The following is a 21,110-nucleotide window of genomic DNA, read 5'->3' as shown; positions in this document are numbered from 1 at the left end:
CGGGGCTATAGGTCTACTAGTAGAGAGGCGCTGGTTCTTTAATATCGCCCCGGAAGCCCTTTTAAGATTTAAAACCATTTTGGATATATGGGAGTTCCATCTCATTTTATTACAAAGCCTCACTCCGAGGTAATCAAATTCATCCACTACCTCGAGAGGGGTGCCACTCAGGGAGAGATTAGCCTTCCTATGCTTTTTATTAGCGGATAATACCATCAACTTGGCTTTAGAGGTGTTAATTGTTAACCCTCGATCTTTACAGAAATTGCTGAAACGGTCGAGTAATTTCTGCAAGCCCATAGGGGTTTTGGACATCAGGAGGGTATCGTCAGCAAAGAGGAGTGTAGGTGTTTTCTCCCCGGCAAGGACGGGAGCATCCTCTAGGGTCCTCCCTCAGATGGTCCACCACCCCATTTATAAAGAGGGAGAACAGGGTCGGAGCCATCACACATCCCTGCCTCACTCCTCTGTTGACCGGTACCCTCCCTGTCAGTTGGCCCTGACTTCCCCAGCGAATCCTTGCATAATTTCCTTCGTGGAGTTTAATAATAAACTGTAGCAGGTAGCCGGGGAAACCCATATCAGATAGGACTGTCCAGAGTTTGGTGCGTGGTATAACATCGTATGCTGTTTTCAAGTCTATGAAAGCCAGGTATAAGCTACCCGTGGCAATTGTTACTGACTTCCAATAGACTGCACAGAATCGAAAAACCTGGTCCATTGCACCGATGTTACTCCTAAACCCTGCTTGGAAATGGGACAGAATGTCTTTATCCAAGAGCCAGGCTTCGGTTCGATTTATGATGACCCTGCCAACTACCTTTTGGATGGTGTCTATTAAGCTTATTGGTCTGTAGTTGGCAGGGTCCTCTCTATCGCCTTTTTTATATATGGTAATGACCTCTGCACCCTTCCAGGATTCTGGGACCGGGTGACCAAGCTGTATTAAATTCATTAGACATGCTATGAAATCTGCCCATAATTTAGGATCATGCAGTAACAAATCCCCCGGGAGGCCATCTGGTCCGGACGCCTTCCCAGGCAATATTTTTAAGATGGCATCCTGTACTTCTCGCTGAGAAAATGAATGTTCCTTGGGATCTGACTTCATACAGGGCTTGCTTTGAAATTCAGTGAATGGGGATGTCGTTGATCCTTTAAGGCTATCCTCACAATATAGATTTAAAAAGGGGGAATACCATTGTTGTTCAGTTATGTGATTTAAAATTGGCTCTACCCCCCTTATATCGAGAGCATTAATCAATTTCCAAAAAATAATGGAATTTTTCCCACGGGCTGCAGCCTTAAGCTGCTGCCAGTGCTCCTCCTCCCAGTCTTTTTTAGCTAATATTATACTGTTACGGTACTCCTTTCTAGCCATTAGGACTGCTACCGGGTCCTTACTTTTAATCGCTAGAGTAATAGCTTTTCTTTTTTCCCTACAATTTGCCGTGTACCAGGGGTTACTCTTTAAAGATTCATGAGTGGACCTTGGGTTCTCCTGGGGCCTTTTGCAGAAAAAGGCTCCTAGTTTAGTTATTACATTTTTATAGGAGGCTAGCAAATTAGGCCCGTCAGTGTTAGGTGTTGCTAGAGCCATGGCTAAGAGGCTACAGGTTTCTACTGAGACTAACTCTTTGATGTTTTTAAGTTTCTCCTCTTCACACTTGACCACATTCCATTTTAATTTCCGATTACTATTAGTGGGGAAAACCTCCTTAGTAATCATCAATGGTTTTTCGATTGTATCAATCCTGTTTTCCCATTGAATTTTCATGCATAATGGATTATGGTCACTATCTGAAGATTGCCTTACCTCCATGTCTACTAGGGCAGACCATGATTGTGTATCTAGACGAATGTAGTCAATTCGAGATGGGCAACCCAGCCTATTATAGGTCATTGCACCATCGCGATCCGACGCGGTCCGTCCATTAAGAGCCCGTAAGTTATGTTCTAATACCAGAGCATTCAACTGGATTGCTCTGGATGTCCATTTCTTAATGGGTACGAGAGCTAAAGGAGGTATAGACTGTCTCCAGTCCTCTGAGTTTAAACCCAAAATCTCTTCATCATCAAGGGGTTCAAAAGTACAATTAAAATCCCCCCTACTAGTATTTTCGATCTGGGTGGTAGTTCTGATAACCTTCCATCTAGCAGCTCTATTGTTGGCGAGGCAACCCCGCCTTGAAGCCCTCTAGCATAAATACTGAAAATTTCAAATTTAAAACCCCCGGACTGATTTATAAGGGTGATATACAGAATGTCATTAGAATCAGTTTTATGGAAGGTAACGGCACAATTCAGGTTCACCTTAACCCAAATATGGAGGCCACCAGACGGGCGACCTTTCCCCGCTGTGACTGCAGGGATAAAAAAAGTGGAATAACCGTTTTTGTATTGCGGGGACAGGCACCAGGTTTCTTGAAACATACATATATGGAAATCGTTAATAAAATCATTCCATTCAGGGTTAGCAAGGTTTTTCTTTAGTCCTGCTATATTCCATGACAAAATGTTGATGGGAGTAGAGACTACAGATGCTGCCCTAGTTATGCCCAAGGTGCTGGGTTCTAGTTCTCCTGGGCCTTGACTAGAGTTTCCTGAACTGGCTGTACCAACCGTGGCTAAATTAGTTTGTTCTCCAATGGTGACTAACACTTCCCTTTTTCCCAATTGACCAGAAGACTGGGATGGGAGTCAATCGACTCCCTCCAGACCACTGAAACGATTATCACATGGAATTGGATAATTAAGCTGTGGGCCCAACCAGTCCTCAATAAACTGTTTACCTCCATTGGTGGGCCTCCCTGCACCTTTTCGTGTTATGTTCCAACCTCCGTTACCATCCCCACCCCAGTTACAAGGGTACTGCCCCCCCAGGTGCTCGGGTCTCATCCTATCTCTTTCATGGTTAGGTACCCTCAACCAACTCCACCTATTGTCGCAATGTTCCGGGAACATGTAGAAGTATGACAGAGGTTTAACCATAATCGTGGAATCATTTTTACAACGAGGCCCAGAGCAAATGTACTCCACTAATCGTGGGTCTTCAAATGTTACCACGACACAGTCTCCCTGTAAACTTTTCTTGTCTCTCCTACCCATGGGGCTCTCTCTACCATAAGCATTTTATTGTTAATATTAGGTGGGGGAGGGAAGTTTCTATTTAACCAATAGCAAACTTTGTTTTTAAGTGCCCAAAAGGGTTCAGAGGTAGCAGGTGCAAGCTCCGGGACGCCTGTTAAAACTAACACATAGGGAGAAGCGTCAGGTGGTAAACTAATGTTCCGCCGTACCCTGGGTTTCTCAAAATGAGAAGAGGGGGGATTAGGGACTGAGGTAACGGGGCCAGCTGGTTTCTGAGGTTTGGTTGGAACAGTGGGAACTGAATGAATAGAACAAGCTTTATTATCCTTTTGGGAGGGGGTTTTAGGCGGGCGTTTCTTAGAAGTAGAGTTAACCCCTGCAGAATGAGTCTTAGCCAAAGACGGGGGATTGCCAGTGGGAGCTGGTGTATTAGAATCCCCTTGGGCAGTATTTCCCCCTTGGGTTTAAGTTCCTGACAAAGGGCCTGGAGCTGATATTCTATCCCTTGGAGTCTAGTCTCCAGGGGCAAAAGTAAAGACCTAATAAGGGCAGTTAGAGAACTTAAGAGTGGTGCATTCTGGTCCTCCAAGTCTTCTAAAGATTCATCAGGCCTGCTATTGTCAAGGATACTGACCAGACTAATGTTCGAAACTGTATCATCTGGAATACCCATTGGTAGGGGATGAGAAACATACTGTGCCTTTACATTCCCTGAGGTTGAAGCCAGGGAAACCCTTCCCTCCTCAATACTACCACTGGTGCAAGCCACATTTCCTAAGGAACCCAGCGTGTTTTGGTTAGTTGAGATTAGACCAATCACCTGGGGGGATATTTGATTAGGAATGTGGGTTGCTCCTATCAGTGTATCTCTTTTGGTTTGGGTGTTCTCCCTATGAACCGAAGCAGATGTAACTACTAAGTTGTTGACAAGGGGGGTCGGTATTGGAGAAGTTAATAAGGACACGGGAGAAGGATCTAGAAGGGGTGTTTGGGGCCCAATAGAACTGAGGGTCACAGATGATTCATCCTGCGAGGGAAGTGGGACAGAGTTATTCATAGCTTTAGTTGGAGTACGTGCGGAAGCTATGCTCCCTAATGACGACCTTTTGGCCTGTGCAAGGTCTTGTGATACCCTCCTTTCCATAAGTCAATACCCTGATCAATTAGAGAATTTGTACGTAAAATAAAATTATCTAATGTGTTAGTTAATTTTTTGTTTTTGTTTTTTGCTCCTGCCGCAGCCTGACTGCGGGTTTCGCGGGAGGACATAACTTTTTAAAACAATACAACTATCAGCATAAAGCACAATCAGGTTTATACCACATAGGAAACAAAAGAGAAAACCACAATGTTACTAAAGCTAGATGAGACCAACTAACCTAGCAAAATATGGGACAAAGACTTAAATGGGTCTATACACAATAATAGAATTATACTTGCAATTTAGCGGACTCGAAATGATACAAACTGCAGGGGACCTGGCCCAGTCCAGTCTCTACAGTCCTTGGAAGGCCTCAGAGGGCCCGCCCTTTGCCCGGGCTTAGCCCCGGGCTTGGTCCCGCGCGCGTCCCGCGAGCGCGGGGTTAAGTGGATTTAAATAAGGGAGTTGGGGGCGGGAAGAGACACCAGGTGCACTGTGGTGATGAAGCGCTAAGCACCCTGGGTCTCGCAGTCCCTGCCCCAACAGCAACGGCGGTAAAAGCCCAGAGGTCCTTGATAATCAGGCTCCAGATGCAGGGCGGTCCGTGGAGAAGTTCAAAGCAGAGTCCAGCAAAGGTTAAAATAGAGTCCAGCTAAAATATCCCCACTTCAAGGCTGCGAGCGGCTCCCGCGAAGTGGGGGCCGTGAGCCGTTTATAGCCGCGAGGGAGCTGGGGGCGGGAAGAGACACCAGGTGTGCTGTGGTGATGAAGCGCTAAGCACCCTGGGTCTCGCAGTCCCCGCACCAACAGCAACGGCGGTAAAAGCCCCGAGGTCCTTGATAATCAGGCTCCAGATGCAGGGCGGTCCGTGGAGAAGTTCAAAGCAGAGTCCAGCAAAGGTTAAAATAGAGTCCAGCTAAAATATCCCCACTTCAAACTTAATAGTTCCTATATAAAGGCACTTTTCACCATTATGTCAAAGAGCTAACATTCCATGAGACTAACCTGTCGAGAAGATGAGCACTGTATTATCCCACAGTTCATTCTTCTTTAAAGCTGCAGTAACATTCCCCACAGCTTCATCCATGAGGGCAACCATCCCAGCATAATGCCGTCTGTTTTCATCTTTGATAAAACTGTACGGTTTCATGTACTCCTCCGGGACTTGAAGAGGTGAGTGGACAGATTGTAGGGCCAGGTAGAGAAAAAGAGGCTGGAAAACATGTGGATGCATGTGAGTAAGTAAATGAGCATAGTTTCCTTTTTTTTTTATCATTGCAAGAGAAAAAAAAAACATTTCTTAATTACAACCATAGTATTAAGAGTATCATTATACGTAATTAATACAGAGGAGTCAGTTATTACACAATTTTCAAAAGAAGAACAGATATCATAAATACATATTGTGGTGGTCTTAGCAGCATTTTTAAAGTCAAAACTCAAATGAACGTTCCCCAAATTTTCTCTCGTTTTCTTAATGAGGATGGCCCCCTTATCTTTGCTAATGATAATTCCATAGTATAAATTTCACCACTCCATAACATGCGGAGGTTTCGAAGAGATCCAAGCCCTAGCGATTGTCAATCTAGCGCAGGCAAATAAAATAGTGTTCAGATCTTTATGAGGACCGTTTACATCCTGTAGATCTAATAGAATCATATGAACAGAAAAAGGCGGAAATATAATTTGCTTCTTAATAAGAACACCTTCTATTCCTTTCCAAAACTCCGACAGAGCGGGGCAAGTAAAGAGCATATGCTCCAAATTAGCAGCGATCAGGTCGCATTTAGGGCATTTAATGCGATCACTCAATAGATTTCTTGATGGCCTGCTGATGATTCTTTGAGGAGTATAATATAATTGACAACTAGTTCTGTACAATTGAAGTCTTATATTGGAAGACTGGACCACCTGATTAATTTGACAAAAAGAGGCAGATATCTGATTTGGTGTTATATTTATCCCTATTCTAGTGGTCCATTTAGCCGCCAGCTTGCAACAATCATCACCTTTCATCTGAATTAAGTGTCTATAGCTTTTGCTAATAAGTGATTTAGTCCGATCAGAGTACAAACAGTTTAAAAAGTCAGAATGATGAACTTCGTTGATTTTCATTTTCCGAACTAAAAAATCCTGAATTTGTATATATTTAAAATACATACCATCATTTAATTTGTAAAGAGATTTTAGTGAAATGAAATCAAGTAATCCTTCAGAACCATAAAGATCACCTAGGGTATTAACACCACAGCTGGACCATAGAACCCCAGCTCCATCCGAAAAGATTCCAGGAAGTCCTGGATTGCCCCATAAATGTAGTTCTGCATAGAAAAAAGAAATCCTACCATAAATCCTTATCAAATTCCAAATTCTTGTAATATCCCTGGCAGTCTTAAACTTAACTCGCTTATAGTAGTTCGGATCGTGGACTCTAGATAGAAATTGTTTACAATCAGGGCCTAACATAAACTCATGAAAAAATAATAAGTTTTTATTTTTAAGCAAACTTCGAATACGAAAAAAAAATGTTGCATAGAAATACAATCTAAAATCAGGAAAGGTCAGCCCTCCTTTTTCAATTGGGAGTTTCAACAGCTCGATCGATCTGCAAGCTTTTTTGTACCCCCAGATAAAGCTGCTGCATATCCCATCGAGTTTTTGAAAAGAAAAGATTATTGAGGCATAAAGGAATTGATCTAAATAAATACAAAAATGTAGGTACAATTTTCATTTTAATTAAATTAATCCGTCCGACTAAACTGAGTGGTATCTTGTGCCACCTTTTTAATGCAAGAGTTACTCCTTTTAATAATAAATTATAATTAAGTGCGATTATTTCGTCAATATTTGCAGAAATTTTCACTCCCAAATATACAGTATTTGTACACATACCTTGAACAGGAGCCAATGGTTTCTAATTAGCAATGATCTGTGTTTTATCTAAATTTAATTTGTAGCCAGAAATAGCCCCAAACTTTTTTGCTTCCCTAGTTATCCCTGGAATAGCTTTCACTAAATCAGTAGTGAAAATCGCAATGTCGTCCATGTACGCGGTTATTTTTAAAGTGTTCCTACCGTGTTTAAAGGGGACGCTATCTGTTTGAGACAAAAGCGCATTTAAGAATGGCTCCATAGAAAGAGCAAACAGCAAGGGTGACAGAGGACACCCTTGCCGAGTACCCCTCGCTATTGGAAATTTAGATGAACTCATGCCTGCATAACTTATTTTAGCAGTCGGGTAATCATACAATGACCGAATCCAACCAAGGTATCTATCCTGGAAACCAAAAGTTTTAAGTACTGCCCATAAATAGTCCCACCCCACTCGGTCAAATGCTTTCTCAGCATCCAGCATAACCATTCCAAGTGGGGTGGACTCAGTTAGTGCAAAGTCAAATGCAGTAATAGCCATATTAACATGGGCGGTAGTATATCTCCCCATTACAAAGCCATGCTGCTGTACATTAACCAGCTCCGGCATACGGAGAGCTAATCGGGTAGCCAAGATTTTCGCAAATGCCTTAGCGTCCGCATTGATTAATGAGATCGGCCTGTATGACCCGCATTCATCTGTAGGCTTTTGTTTTTTAAGAAAAAATACAATTTTGGCCGTTTTCCACGAGGCAGGGGCTTTCCCTGTTTCCCCAATTGAATCTATGACTAAACTAAAAAGAGGGAGTAATTCCTGAGTGCAAATTTTATAAAGTTCGATGGGGAGCAAGTCTTCTCCAGCTGCCTTACCAGAAGGGAGAGAAGCTGTAGTGTAGTTCCTATTATCCCAATAGGCTCTGCGCATTGGAATAATACCTTCAATAGTATAGGCCTAGACCAGACGTTAACTAGGTCTACTACTGTCGATATTAGACTTAAAGTTTTGGGTTTGCCAGCTAGCTCAGAGTTCACTAGAAACTTTCTCGAATAGGCAAGGAGGAGTTGAACCTCCCTGGATAGACAAGAAGGGATTTAGTTTCTGACAACCATAGAACATGACAACTTTGCTCTCCCCTAATCAAGAGTGTATCTCGAGAGTCGTGTGAACAAAAGGCAATTTATTTTACTCAGTCAGTACGTGCATTCTTAGTCTCATCAGATTGTAGAGAAAAGGAAGAGACGGGCGTGTTCAATAAAAGATGTTATTTATTGATCAGTCTCTTTTCTCATACAAGAGAAATGGATCGATATTATTGCAATACTTATGGTTAAGTAAAGTGCATACATTAAAAGCAGAAGTATAAAATAATACTGTAAAAACATTGATATGGTTTCTAAGCCATATGAAGGTTTAAAATGAATAAGATATATTACATACACATATACATTTGACTAATCGTACTCAACTGGTGTTTCTAACTACGCCTACCTGACCTAAGTCTAATGCGTGGGCGGGAATAGAAAGTTACCGTTTAAGTTAAGTTTGTTTTGCCAAGTGACTGACTAAAGACTTCTCTGTGAGGGGTTATTCAGTTCTGTACCTGGAATCTAGGATGGATGAGGGATGGTATCTCTCGTCTCTGGCCTCGATATTCCAGGCTGCCTGCGAGGGCTACCCGGAAGCGCCGGAGCTGGATTTCTCGGCAGGAGAATAGACAGCTTCTCGTTCTCAGCGCGTCAGGAAGGCGGGGCTGCGCCAGCGGGGTCTGCTCTGCTCTGGGCTTCGGCAAGTCTGGCTGCTCCGATCTCGTCACCACCGCGTGTGTTTGCATAGGGCAATATCGGTAATATTTATACCTTTAAGGTGCCGAGATTGACGTAAGGATGGACATAGATACGTCAATAAGGATGTCATACGACCAGGTCGTTAGCACATTCTTTTGCTGAAGTTCTCGGTGAAATCAAAACAATGGCCGCAGGGTTTTTCCCAGGTTGTCATAGGTTTGATTTGTTTTGAGAACTCCGTATGCCTTATCAGGGGCTGGAGGAATATCGCTTATCTAATTAGATGGCAAGCGTTATGACCTAATCAGATAACACGCTCCTGTGCCGTAGTGTGGCTTTATCAGATAACGGTTCCTGCATCATGGGGGTTTTCTGCCTCATGGGATGGCTGCTAGTTAACTTGTTAGTTTGTTAACCAGAATAGGGTCAGGAATAGGGGGATCGATACAGAACCTATAGGAATACATCACAAAGCAATTGTGAGCCGTATCTCTGTGGGAGTAATTTTTGATTCAAGTTGACTGACTTCTTCTCTATCTTGGTGATCCGTTAAATGAGTATTAAGATATGAGAGTATATGATCATTAATAGGAGATGTTTCTGGAGTATATAACCTGCTGTAGTATTTAACAAATTAATCGAGTATCTGCTCTGGCTGGCTATAAGTTACCATGTTAATATCCTTAATAACCTTAATAAAAGTTTTAGCCTTCTTGTCAGCTACCTTGTAAGCTAACACCTTCCCGATTCTATCGCCACTTTCGTACTGCGACAGATGGTATTTATGAAGTTTCGCACTGTATGTCTCCCTTAATGTCTTTTTAGTAGCTGACTGCAAGTTCGCCAATTCCATTCTTAACTCAACAGAGTTAGAATCTCCTTGCAGAAGAGCTGCTGCCAACCGAGTTTCCAAAGATAGCATGTTAGAAGTCATAAATTTAACCTCTTTCTGATGCTCTGAATTCTTTTTAAAAACATATTGCTGGGCAAAGCCCCTTATACTAGCTTTACATGCATCCCAGACTGATATTACAGCAGCAGTGTTCAAATTAATCTCAATAAATTCAATAATATGCCCTTTCAATTGAGAAATAAAAGCTGCGTCCGAAAAAAGGTGTCTAGGAAACGTAAATTGCCGAATTCCTTGTTTCCTAGTGGAAATATTGAATTCTAACAAAATAGGGTTGTGTCTGATGTAACTCTTGGGCATAATTCTATAATGCAGCTATCCAAAATTTGTATCTGTAGCCCAAACCATATCTATCCGGGAACATAATTTGTGAACCCTATTTATCAACCCACTCTCAACCCCCCCACCCCTTAGTCCCTTCGAGGAGAGCACCCCTCTATACCCTACTGCCGTTGAAGAGGCAGCTCTACAGAGTGGCAGCCGGGAGGCTCCCAACAGCAGTCCCTACAAAGAACCTAGTAATAAACCATAAGAGAGAGAGAGAAAAAGAAAAAAAGAGAGAGAAGAAAAAAAAAAGAAAAAAAAGAAAGGATTTCTCTCCATTTAAAAAAATACGAGAAGAGGTCAGGGGACAAGAGGAATGATAGAAAAAAAGAGAATTAAACACAATAGCCTCATTACTAGTAATAATAGTTATAGTGAATATGCATTTTTTTCTTCTCTTCCCTTTTTTTTCCCTTTATTTATTTATTTATTTGAACCCGCTAACTATATTGTTTGATCGCACCGTTTTAATTTCTATGCGGGTATTTCCATGTATATACAACTAAGCTATCCCATTCCTTGCACTATATCTACCAATTATACTTCCATTGGTATTCAAGTACTTAATTTAGTGAGTGCCAGCTCAGCTTCTTTCAAATCTGTGAAAAAATACACATGGCCGCTCTTGATCACCTTAAGACGGGCCGGCTCCTGCAAATATACATCACATCCAATGGATTTGAAAGAGTCAATGATCTGACGAAGCTTCCATCGCCTATCCATAGTGCTTTGCTCAAATCAGAGCGAGCGAAGAATGTGACATTTTCCACTGTGACAGGAGTATTAGGTCTAGCTTTTAATGAGACAGCCTGTCTCAGTAGAAAATTGCCAAAATAGATCAGGAGGGGGCGTGGGAACTTGCTTACCTTGTTTTTTTGAAAAAGGAGGTAATCTATGCACTCTTTGAAATTGCGAGTTCCAGTCCCAATCTGAGAGATCTAAAAAAGCCTTCTGAAACAGTTTAACGACATACGCCCTTGGATCTGCTCCTTCAGACCCCTCAGGAACCCCAAAAAGTAGAAGATTTTGCCGTCTTGCACAGTTTTCCATGTCCTCCAGTTTAGTTTCCAAATCGGTTAATCGCTCCGTATGCTGATTGGTTAAAAATTCTGTTTGCACCACTCCCTCCTCCACATCAACAATTCTCTGCTTTAGCTCTTCAATTTCCTGAGTAACCCCCCCTAATTTGCTAGTCCGCTCTAGTAAGGATTTCTGTAGTTTGTTATTATCTTCCCTTAACTGAAGGAAATGTTGTTGTCCTTCTTGTCGATGGTCTGTAAGAGTCTTCAATATTAAGTCCAAAGAAGAAGAGGTGGGATGATCGGAGTCCAGCAATCCCTCAGAAGCAGATGATGCGTTAGTACACGTTGGAGCCAGAGTTGGAGCTACAGCATCTGAAATAACATCTGAAATAGCAGATCGGTTGGTAACTGTGACTAGGCTTTGAGTATCATCAGCTATACTACCACATGCCTGATCCATGCGAACCGATTCAATACCAGCCTGAGCAAGAGTAGGGATAGGAGACGTCACGTCGTCCAACCTTGAGGAGGGATTCCCACCATCTCTAACATTGATGTCTTCCACAGGGCTAGCGCCCGACAATCGCAAAGCCATATTCTTGACCCCGCCCTTTGCTTGAATCCATTTTCTTATAGGGCTTTCGTCCCGAATAGGCTTTACACCTAATTTAGCTGGGGAGATACCGAGATTAGAAGAATTACAGTTGCCTTTCTTGAGTCTAATTTTCGCTTTTATTTTTCCTTTTTTGCGTCAAAGAGGCTTAGCAGTGCCCATGCCTGCAGTAGATCTGCATGTCTCATCCTCCTCATCAGGAATTTCATCATACTCCGCACTCAAGCTCTCCTCTGACTCTTCTATAATTAAACCACCAGTTTCAAACGCGTTAGTTGCTTCATTAGATTGTTCCTCTCTACCAGCGCCAGCCTGAACGCAGAGTTTGCCTGCTAAATCAGTAACTGTATTGGTTGGCTTGATAATATCTGAGCTTGTTGTATTTAAATTCACCCCCAGATCTGTATCATCCTCCTATCTTCCCCCGGAAGTTATGCCAGTTTCACCTTCTGTATCTGCCCCGACTCTATCCATACTTTTAACGGGGTTAATTTTCTCCATCACTTCGACAGACGTCTCAGTACAATTAGACGATGTTTTGCCTCTATCACACGTGTTATTAGCCGCTATTGTTCCCCCTGCTAATCCAGTAGCTACTATATCTGCGCAGCCAGTCACCGTTACAGTAGCACTTTTGGGGACACTGTTGCCATTAATGCTTCCCAAATTATTACTACAGTTCAAGTCGGGGATGACAAACAGCGGGGCACGAATAAATTGCTTACCCGCTACAGCCAGTGTTTTGTCTGTGATAGAGGGATCGGTTATATCGGCAGGCATTCATTTTAAGATTGATGTCTCCGGGTTCGTGTTTTTCCCCGCTCGAGTGGCTCTTGTACTGACTTTCGGAACCATTCTTTTCACCTCCGATACCGGAGCTGTATTAGGAACTCCCAGTTGAAACGGCGTCCGCAACGGTGTCTCCCGCAGTTAAGGCTTAGCGGGGCAGTAAGCAGATTGAAACCCGCCCACCGGACCAGCGATCCACAGGGCGGCCGAGTGCTCGGCACTCTCAATCCGAGCAACCACCGCCGGCTCCAGTCCCCGACGAGGCGCAGCATCCGACAATCCTTCTCGCAGGCTTCTGATGCAAACAGCTAAAATTCAGCAGAGACACGGCAGGAACACGCCTGAAACCCTGTCTCAATCGCGGTCTCTTTAGCGTAGCGTAATCTCTCTCTCATATTCTCCCGATGTTAGGGATGCGGGAACCTCCGAAGCTGCTACCACTCCAAGGTGGCATCAGTCCGCCATCTTGATTCTCTCTCCCGACCCACCCGTAAATGAGCATAGTTTCCAACAGTTATTTCAAAACTTTGTGAATAGCTACCCTATGTGCACACCCACATACACCTGTACACTTTATGCCAAAATAATTAAACAATTCGTGACTGAAGAGCAATCAATTTAATTAAAAGCTTACTATCTCCTAATAGGTTTTAACTTCTCCTTAGTCAATCATTTTCATGTGTGTCCGTACATTACTTTTTGTTGTCTTACTTGCTGTGTCAAAATTATGTTTAGCTGAAAGCAAATGGATGGTATTTAAGAATAGCAAGTGAATTAACTTAACCAAAAAATATTGGGAACTGCTTTTGTTTTAATTTCTGAAGTCAGAGCTTTATGCTGACAATCAGCATGACACTTCAACTTAACATGTGGATTGTCAGCAAAACAAAAGAGGTTGTTCATTTAAAGAAAACAAGCAGTACCAAAGCCAAAAGGTCTCACCTCGTGGACCTATTGGTGTTGCCAATGCTGGTGCATGTGCAAAAAGAAAAAAAGAACAAGCATTTGCAATGCAATAGGCCTTTCATTTGCAAGACTTCAAGCTATTGGCTTTGTCAACAGAAAACTGTGCGCCGTGCTGAAATATAAAGCACAGTGCCCATGCTGGAAAGATGAAAGTGGGCACCATGTTGAAACAAAGCACGGCACCTGCGTAAATAAAAGTTACACGCATGACGGCCCATGATGCGGACGCTATGGTAATACATTTTTTTTTAAAAGGAACATGATATCAGTCTTTCAATGCACAGAACCCCCACCATGTGTTCCTGCACGACTCTCTTCTCTGCTGGCAGGTGGGCTATGTGTGAGAGCTGCAGGCATGTTGTAGGAGCAAGAACAAAAAAAACCAAGAGGAGGCATAAGAATGAACCTCTTTTCTGTAAAGGAGAGGTAAATACCAAAGGTGCTTGCTAGCCTAACTTCTGCACTGCCCCCATTTCCACATACGCACTAACTTGATTTCCTTGAGCACGTTAAACTACGCTGTTGTCGGATGAAACGCTACTGCATGACATGAGAGGTTTATATATATGCAAACAATCTTTCAACCTGTACCAAAAGCTGTAATTTTACTATCAAATTACTAATTTAGTGAAAACAGACCTTCAACTTGACAACTGCTTTTCCATGTCTTTGTGTTTTGGAGTGGCAAGATTTGGCTGTAGAAAAGGACCTGAACGGTTCCCTCCTCTACATTACAACATGGATGGTCATATCACTGCTGTGGTTTTTACTAGACATCAAAGTAGAGTCCAACTTCATTATTTTAATTTAATAAATAATGAGGCTAAGTGGTGCATTGGAGTAATTACGGAAATAACTGAAGTATTTTGTCATATGCGCTCAAATTTCACAGGTGTTCCATGCTGGTTAATAAAAAGCAATCAGAGTGTGGTTCCGTGAATTCTGAACCCGTTTTATAAATAGTATGGTTTTGTTACGAATTTTATAGTAGCGAACCGTAACTGATGAGTTCAGAAAGTACGAGTGATTTCGTCATGCTAGACCTACAGAATCGGCACAGAAGGGGGTGGTGATGGCCGGGCTGAAGAAGGCTGGAATGCCAGAAACCGGTCCTCGGAAGCTTGTTTCCGGTCCAGGGAAGGCATGGCTTGGCAGTTCGGGCTGGACTGTTCCCATGAGGCACAGGGTCAGACTGATTTGCATATAGCCATGTCTGAACTGGGGTGGCAGCGTGGGCTAAAGAACGGTGATGGATCAAACCCAGATCTTTTGACTGGGTGTGAGTGTTTGATTGGTTCTGATGCTCCGTCCATCACCACCCCCTTTCAGACCTACAGAATCACCATGTATGTGAAGATTTCGTTCTGAACCCTGGGTTCCATTTTGTGTGTGGCAGCCATTTTGTGTGGTTGCCCTCACATAGGCCAATTACTATGGCCGAGCGAGTCTTTACTACACGTACACTTTAGCTGACTTCTGAACGACCTTAGCAAACAGACCTCGCTGCCTAAAGCTGACCTGACCGAACGAGTTCTGTGCCCTAGAGCTGATCAAGATTTAGGATCAGAGCACAGGACATTGTAAAGTTTGATATGCACACACACCTGCCTTATCTTGCTCTAAATCTGTTTCTGTTCTTCCTTTATGGCTTCTTTTATGGCACGGGTTGTGGTCTTTTTATTATGGGTGTCGTTTGACCATTGTGAGAAAGAATGTTGGGCTTTTCCTCTATAATTAATGGTGGGCTGGGCAAACTAGAAGGTGGGTTTGTCGTTATACAATACCTTGAGTTGTGGTGACATGTGGTTGGTTGAACTGTAAATAAGGAATGTTTGCCCGAAGCACAATATTTGGTATAAAAAGGGATGACTCGCTTTGTAAACTTGGAGCAGTCTCCTACGAATATACGCCATTGTACTTCGTGGACCTCTGTTTCTGGTTGCAGCCAATAAATTTGATCTTTGACGTCACCAAGAAGTTTCCGCGTTTCTGTAGTCTGAGACAGGTGAATCCGAAGACTTTAGGTGTGTCCCCTGGCACCGCTGGGTCTTAAATAACCCGGTTCTTCAGTTGGCGCCCAACGTGGGGCGACTTCAGCGGTACCGGTCCAAGCCTGAGGTTCGTGAGGAGCTTCGTGAGGAAATTCTGGAGGACGGCCACCACTTCATCGACCCCGGCATGTCAAATGTGGACTGAAGGTGTTTTCTGCGAGGCTTCCCGCTTCCCAACGGCTACGAAGGACTGCTGCCCTGACTGTCGCCCTGTCTTGGACCCTCGATAGATCCTTTGTAGAGCGAGACGATAGACGGTCTTCTGGTGGCATGACAGATATTTGGTTAAGTATAAGTGGGTCGCTCCCACTAATTTGCTTGGTTCTTGGTCCTTGGTTTGGTTCTTGGTATTGGTTCTTAGTTTTGGTCCTTGGTCTTGGTTAATTCGGCTGCTGCAGCAATCGAAGCAGAGGGGCTCGTACATTTGCGAGTATATCGATAATCGATAACCCCTTGAAGTTGGAAGCTAGATTAGTGAGCGAAGATGCCTGGTCTTAGCAAGATTAGAAAATGGTTTAGCTGTAGTTGCAACAGGGATTCCCGATTGGAGGACTCGTGTCCGATACCTCCGGTTGGAACTCCGACTTATGAGCTCTATTCGAAACATGGTGTGGGCCCTATTACTTATAATGAAGTCTGGATCCACTACACTAGGAAAGATGGTGTCTTACGATGGCCCCAATATGGTAGTTTTGAATTAAATATTCTAGATAATTTGGAAGCAGCGCTATTTAAGAAGAAAGCCCGGCCGGCGATGTTTGACTCTTTCCGCCTTTGGCGAAAGGAAGCCAAACAGAGAGAAATTAAGCAAGCGAAAAGAGATAGGAGAGAGAAGAGTATATCAGTATTACAAGCTGCTAGACAGTATAAGGATGATGGAGAGGAGCGCGCTAATGAAGTTTTAGACAGACAACGTTGCATGGCCATAGATAAATGCTACCCGGCCTTGCCGTCTCCTCCTCCGAAAACGATAGAAGATCTTGAAAAAGATTCTTTAATCTTTCATTTATTAAGATCGCCTCCTCCTTATGTACAAGGTGCTACTGCGCCTCCATTACCACCGGTTGTTCTACCTTTTGTTGTTCAACCTCCTGCTGTTGTTCAGCCACCCAGTGTTCCATCGATAGTTTTGTCTTCTCCGGTGCAACCCACTCTAGGGTCGCCATCTTTGCTACCAGCTTTGTCTCAAACTCCTTTGCCTTCTACTTCTACTTCTGTTTCTCCGACTCCCACTGTTTTTACGCCTACATCTTCTTTGCCTCAGAATACTTGTTCTCCTGTTCTTATGTCTACTTCTTCTCCTTCTGTTCGAAAACGAATGACTGAGACTGTTGTGAATTTATTGTCTCCATTGTTTGGGTCATTGAATATGACCCCTGTTTCGGAACATAGGCAGAGTCGCAGTCAGCTTCCTAGTTCTGAGGAACGGACTGCGTTGGATTTGTCGGCTCGTAGGTGGATTTCGAATGCTTCAAGGTATGATTTGCCGACAGTTATGGATGTTTTCTTCCAGTGGGAACCGCCTAAACAAAGGTATGTTTTTGATGTGATGTGTTCTTTCCTGATTCAGGAATGGGAAGATAATGAGTTGGGTCCGATTCCGCAGGATGTGCTCCATGTTCAGTCAGATTTTGCTAAAGGGATGATAGTGGACACTGATGTCACAGAAGCTGTAGAGACGATACTGACTTTTAGATCTAGACTTCCGTCTCAAATGTTGTACGAACCTGATTCCTCTGTTAGAAGGAAAGTGAGACAGTATCCAATGAGAGAGGTTCCTCCACTTTGGAGAGAAGGAAATGCAGCTGCTAATCTGCCTGTTTTGCCACATTTTCAGCGAGTGTGGGTACATATCCCTTGGAAGAGAGCAGAGGTCTTGGCTCTTAAGCAGACCTTACCTGACCCTCGTAAGAATCCTGCTGGTTATTATAAAGAATTGTCTCAGACAGTAGATGCTTGTATAATGAATTTAGCCGACATCGATATGTTGCTGGGTAATGTAGTTCCGCAACCCTTGTGGGCGAAGATTCGTCATGAGAATCATTCGCAAGAGTTAGGAGATACTTGGGCGAATATTGTTGCTGCAGATGGTCGACAAGTAGGAGGTGCTAAACCTGAACCTTTAGTTGCAGATTTACCTGGTAGAATTATTACTCTAATGAAGACGATGATGCCTGCTTTACGAGTGAATTGGGACAAGTTAGCAGCATGCAAGCAGAAGAAAGACGAGAGTGTGTCTGACTTCTTCACTAGGTTTGAAGAGACGTTTCTCGATCATAGTGGTCAGGATATGAGTACGGAAGGTGGTCAGAGGTTGTTCGTGGATAAATTTGTTTTAATTTGCTTCCCGAACTTTCTAATAAGTTGAAGGATTCTGAGAGTTCATGGGCCGTTTCTTCGTCAACCCAAATATTGGCTACTGCCCAATATTACGAGAATAGGGATAAGGATGAGAAGGATAAAGTGGAGAAGAAAACGAAAGATTTAAAGACGAAAGTTCTTTTGCAGCAAGCTTATCTGCCACATCAGAATCAGCCTCAGTTTCAGCAACCTCCGCAATTTCAGAGATTGTTACAGAAGCCTGAACCTTACGTTCAGCGAGTCTTTCCTGATCGTAATCAGTGTGCCTATTGTAGAGAGGAAGGTCATTTCAAGAGTAGTTGTCCGGCTTTGTTACAGCGTGCGAATGGTGCACCTGGTCAGAGAGGTCGTGGTGGTTTTCAGCAAGTGCCTAGAGGAAGAGGTCGTGGAATGATCCCTCAGAATGAGCGTTCCTCTTCCTTACAGAATTCTGCGAATTATTTTGATAGACAGAATGTTCCGAGTGGTCAGTCTCCTCAGTACTATGTTGAGGATTACTATGTTGAAGGTGAGAGTGCTGGTTATAATGATAGCTAGGACAGCCATGGACAAAGTAAGGGAGTAGTGTCAGTTCCAGTAGATCAGAGTGGACCGTATGTTCAAGTGGTTACATCAGGTGTAGTAGAGCCGTTTCTTTTGGATACTGGTGCGACAAAGAGTTCTATTATGCATTCTAAACTCCCTGGCGCACCTTTGTCTGGCTTAACAAATGTTTCCATAGGATTTTCAGGCGCCCCAGTTCGTAATCCGGTTTCTAGTCCTTTGTCTCTTTCCATTGGCCCTTGTGAATTGGAAGCTCCACTTATTCTAACGACTGGTTGTGGTGAGAATCAGTTGGGTTTGGATTTGCTGAAAAGATTGTATGCGACACTGCATTGTTCTCCTTCGGGAGTACAACTTACACTTGGTCAGAAAGTAATTTCTCCAATGTATTTGTCTAAAGATTGTTTGCCACCAGAATTGAGTTCGCTTCCTGAAACGCATTGGGCTACAGGTCCGAATGATGTTGGTCTTTTGTTACGCTAAAATCGAATGCTAAGTTGCCTCATATACCGCAGTATAAAATCTCGAGCGACGCTGAGAGAGCTCTTTTAGCGATTGTCTATGATCTAGTCGAGAAGGGTGTGGTTGAGGAAACGAGAGGTAACTTATGCAATAGTCCGGTTTTGCCTGTTCTTAAACGTACAGATGTTTCTCAGTCGCCTGTGTACCGGTTTGTGATCGACCTCCGAGAGTGAACAAGATTGTCGTGCCACAGTTTCCTGTGGTACCCGATATCACTGCTTTATTGACTGATTCCTGCTTCGGCAGCTTGGTTTTCTGTCATCGATTTGAAGAATGCTTTCTTCAGTATTCCTATTGCTGAGGAGAGTAGGGATATTTTTGGCTTCTCATTAGGAGGACAAAGCTTCCGGTTTAAGAGAGCTCCACAGGGTTATTGTGAAAGTCCTTCAATCTATAGTCAAGCGTTGAAAACTCAGCTTGACGGGTTTGTGTTACCAGTTGGTTCGACTCTTATTCAGTACGTCGATGATTTGTTGATTACGGCGGATGACCAAAAGACTTGTAAAGAGGCTACTTTTTCGTTGTTGCAATATTTGTCTGACCTGCATCATAAAGTATCGCCTTCGAAGTTGCAATATTGCCGCCAGTAGGTAACCTACTTAGGTCATCTCTTGTCGAAGGAGGGAAGGAAATTGACCCCAGAAAGAATTCAAGCAATTGCGCAAATGAATGTGCCAACGACACAGAGAGAAGTTCGTGCCTTTTTGGGTATTACATCGTATTGTAGGCAATGGATCCCTAATTTTTCTTTGTTAGCGAAGCCTCTGTTAGCATTGACTGTGAAAGATACTCCGTATCCTCTTCCTTGGTCTGAGGAATGTCAGAAAAGTTTTTCGGAATTACGTGACGCATTGTGTTCGGCTCCTGTGTTGGGTACTCCAGACTACAGTAAGCCTTTCACGTTGTATGTCCACGAGAGAGAGGGATGTGCGTTGTCAGTGTTGACACAACCTTTTGGGGACAAGCAGCGTCCATGCGCGTATTTTTCAGCAACGTTAAATCCTGTTGCTAAAGCATTGCCGAGTTGTTTGAGAGCTACAGCCGCAGCTGCTGTTTCTATTCGACAATCTGCTGGTTTGGTGTTGGATAATACGCTGATTGTGATGGTTCCGCATGCAGTGGATACCTTATTAAATAGGACTAAGACACAGCACCTTACTAGTGCACATCTTTCAGGCTATGAGTTGACACTGTTGGCTAGTCACGTTCACATCAAGAGATGTAACGTACTGAATCCAGCTACGTTATTACCGATCTCTACAGAGACGGATGCTCAAGAACAGCATGATTGTTTTCTTCGTACAGAGGAAGAAACAAAAGCGAGAGTGGACTTGAGAGACACTCCTTTTGAGAATGTGGATGGTACGCTGTGGGTTGATGGTTCGTGTTTTAAGCTTCCGAATGGTGAGACGACTGCAGCGTATGCTATCACAACTTTAAATACAGTTGTTGAGACAGCACGCATACCACAGAATTCTGCGCAAGCAGCAGAATTGATTGCACTGACTAGAGCGTGTGTGTTGTCCGAAGGAAAACGAGTGAATGTTTATACCGATAGTCAGTATGCGTTTGGTGTTGCTCACAGTTTTGGGCGTTTGTGGAGAGAGCGTGGGTTCCTTACTTCCCATGGAACGAAATTCAGCATGGGCAGTTAGTGAATGAACTTTTGGAATCTCTCACTCTCCCAAAGCAGAATGCAATTGTGAAGTGTAGTGCACATAAGAGAGTTGTGGACGATGTTGGTTGAGGGAATGCATTCGCGGATGAAGTAGCGAAGGAAACAGCGAAGGATATGATGAGCCGTATGTATGTTGCAGGACCAGCAAAATGGGTTATGGCTGGTGGAATGTGTGAAGATACGATAGAAAGTGTGAAGACGATTCAGGCTGAAGCTACAGAAAAGGAAATGAATGTTTGGAGAGAGAGTACGGGTATGTTGGATTCTACAGGTTGTTGGATTGAGTTGTCGGAACATCAGCGATGGTTGTTGCCAGATGCGTATGTGCTCCCAGTGGTTACAATGGCTCATGGGTTGGCTCACATAAGTTCGAAGGGAATATGTAAGTTGTTGGCTCCAGTTTGGCAAAATGCTGGAATTCCGAAATGTGCAGAGAACGTGGTG

At 43.4% G+C, this 21,110-nt stretch overlaps 1 protein-coding gene across 1 annotated transcript in view; it reads right to left on the bottom strand.

The window, feature by feature from the left end:
* Positions 1-21,110, bottom strand: part of ARSB (arylsulfatase B) — a 267,505-nt gene that overhangs the window by 140,950 nt on the left and 105,445 nt on the right. Inside the window, exon 4 of the mRNA XM_078675211.1 lies at positions 5,237-5,444. Coding sequence (XP_078531337.1) covers positions 5,237-5,444 — 208 coding nt within the window. The remainder of the gene's footprint in view (positions 1-5,236; positions 5,445-21,110) is intronic.

This window comes from Lissotriton helveticus, chromosome 2_1 (assembly GCF_964261635.1).
Source record: "Lissotriton helveticus chromosome 2_1, aLisHel1.1, whole genome shotgun sequence".
In the NCBI taxonomy this organism is placed as follows: domain Eukaryota; kingdom Metazoa; phylum Chordata; class Amphibia; order Caudata; family Salamandridae; genus Lissotriton; species Lissotriton helveticus.
This window is presented reverse-complemented; position numbering and strand designations above follow the sequence as displayed.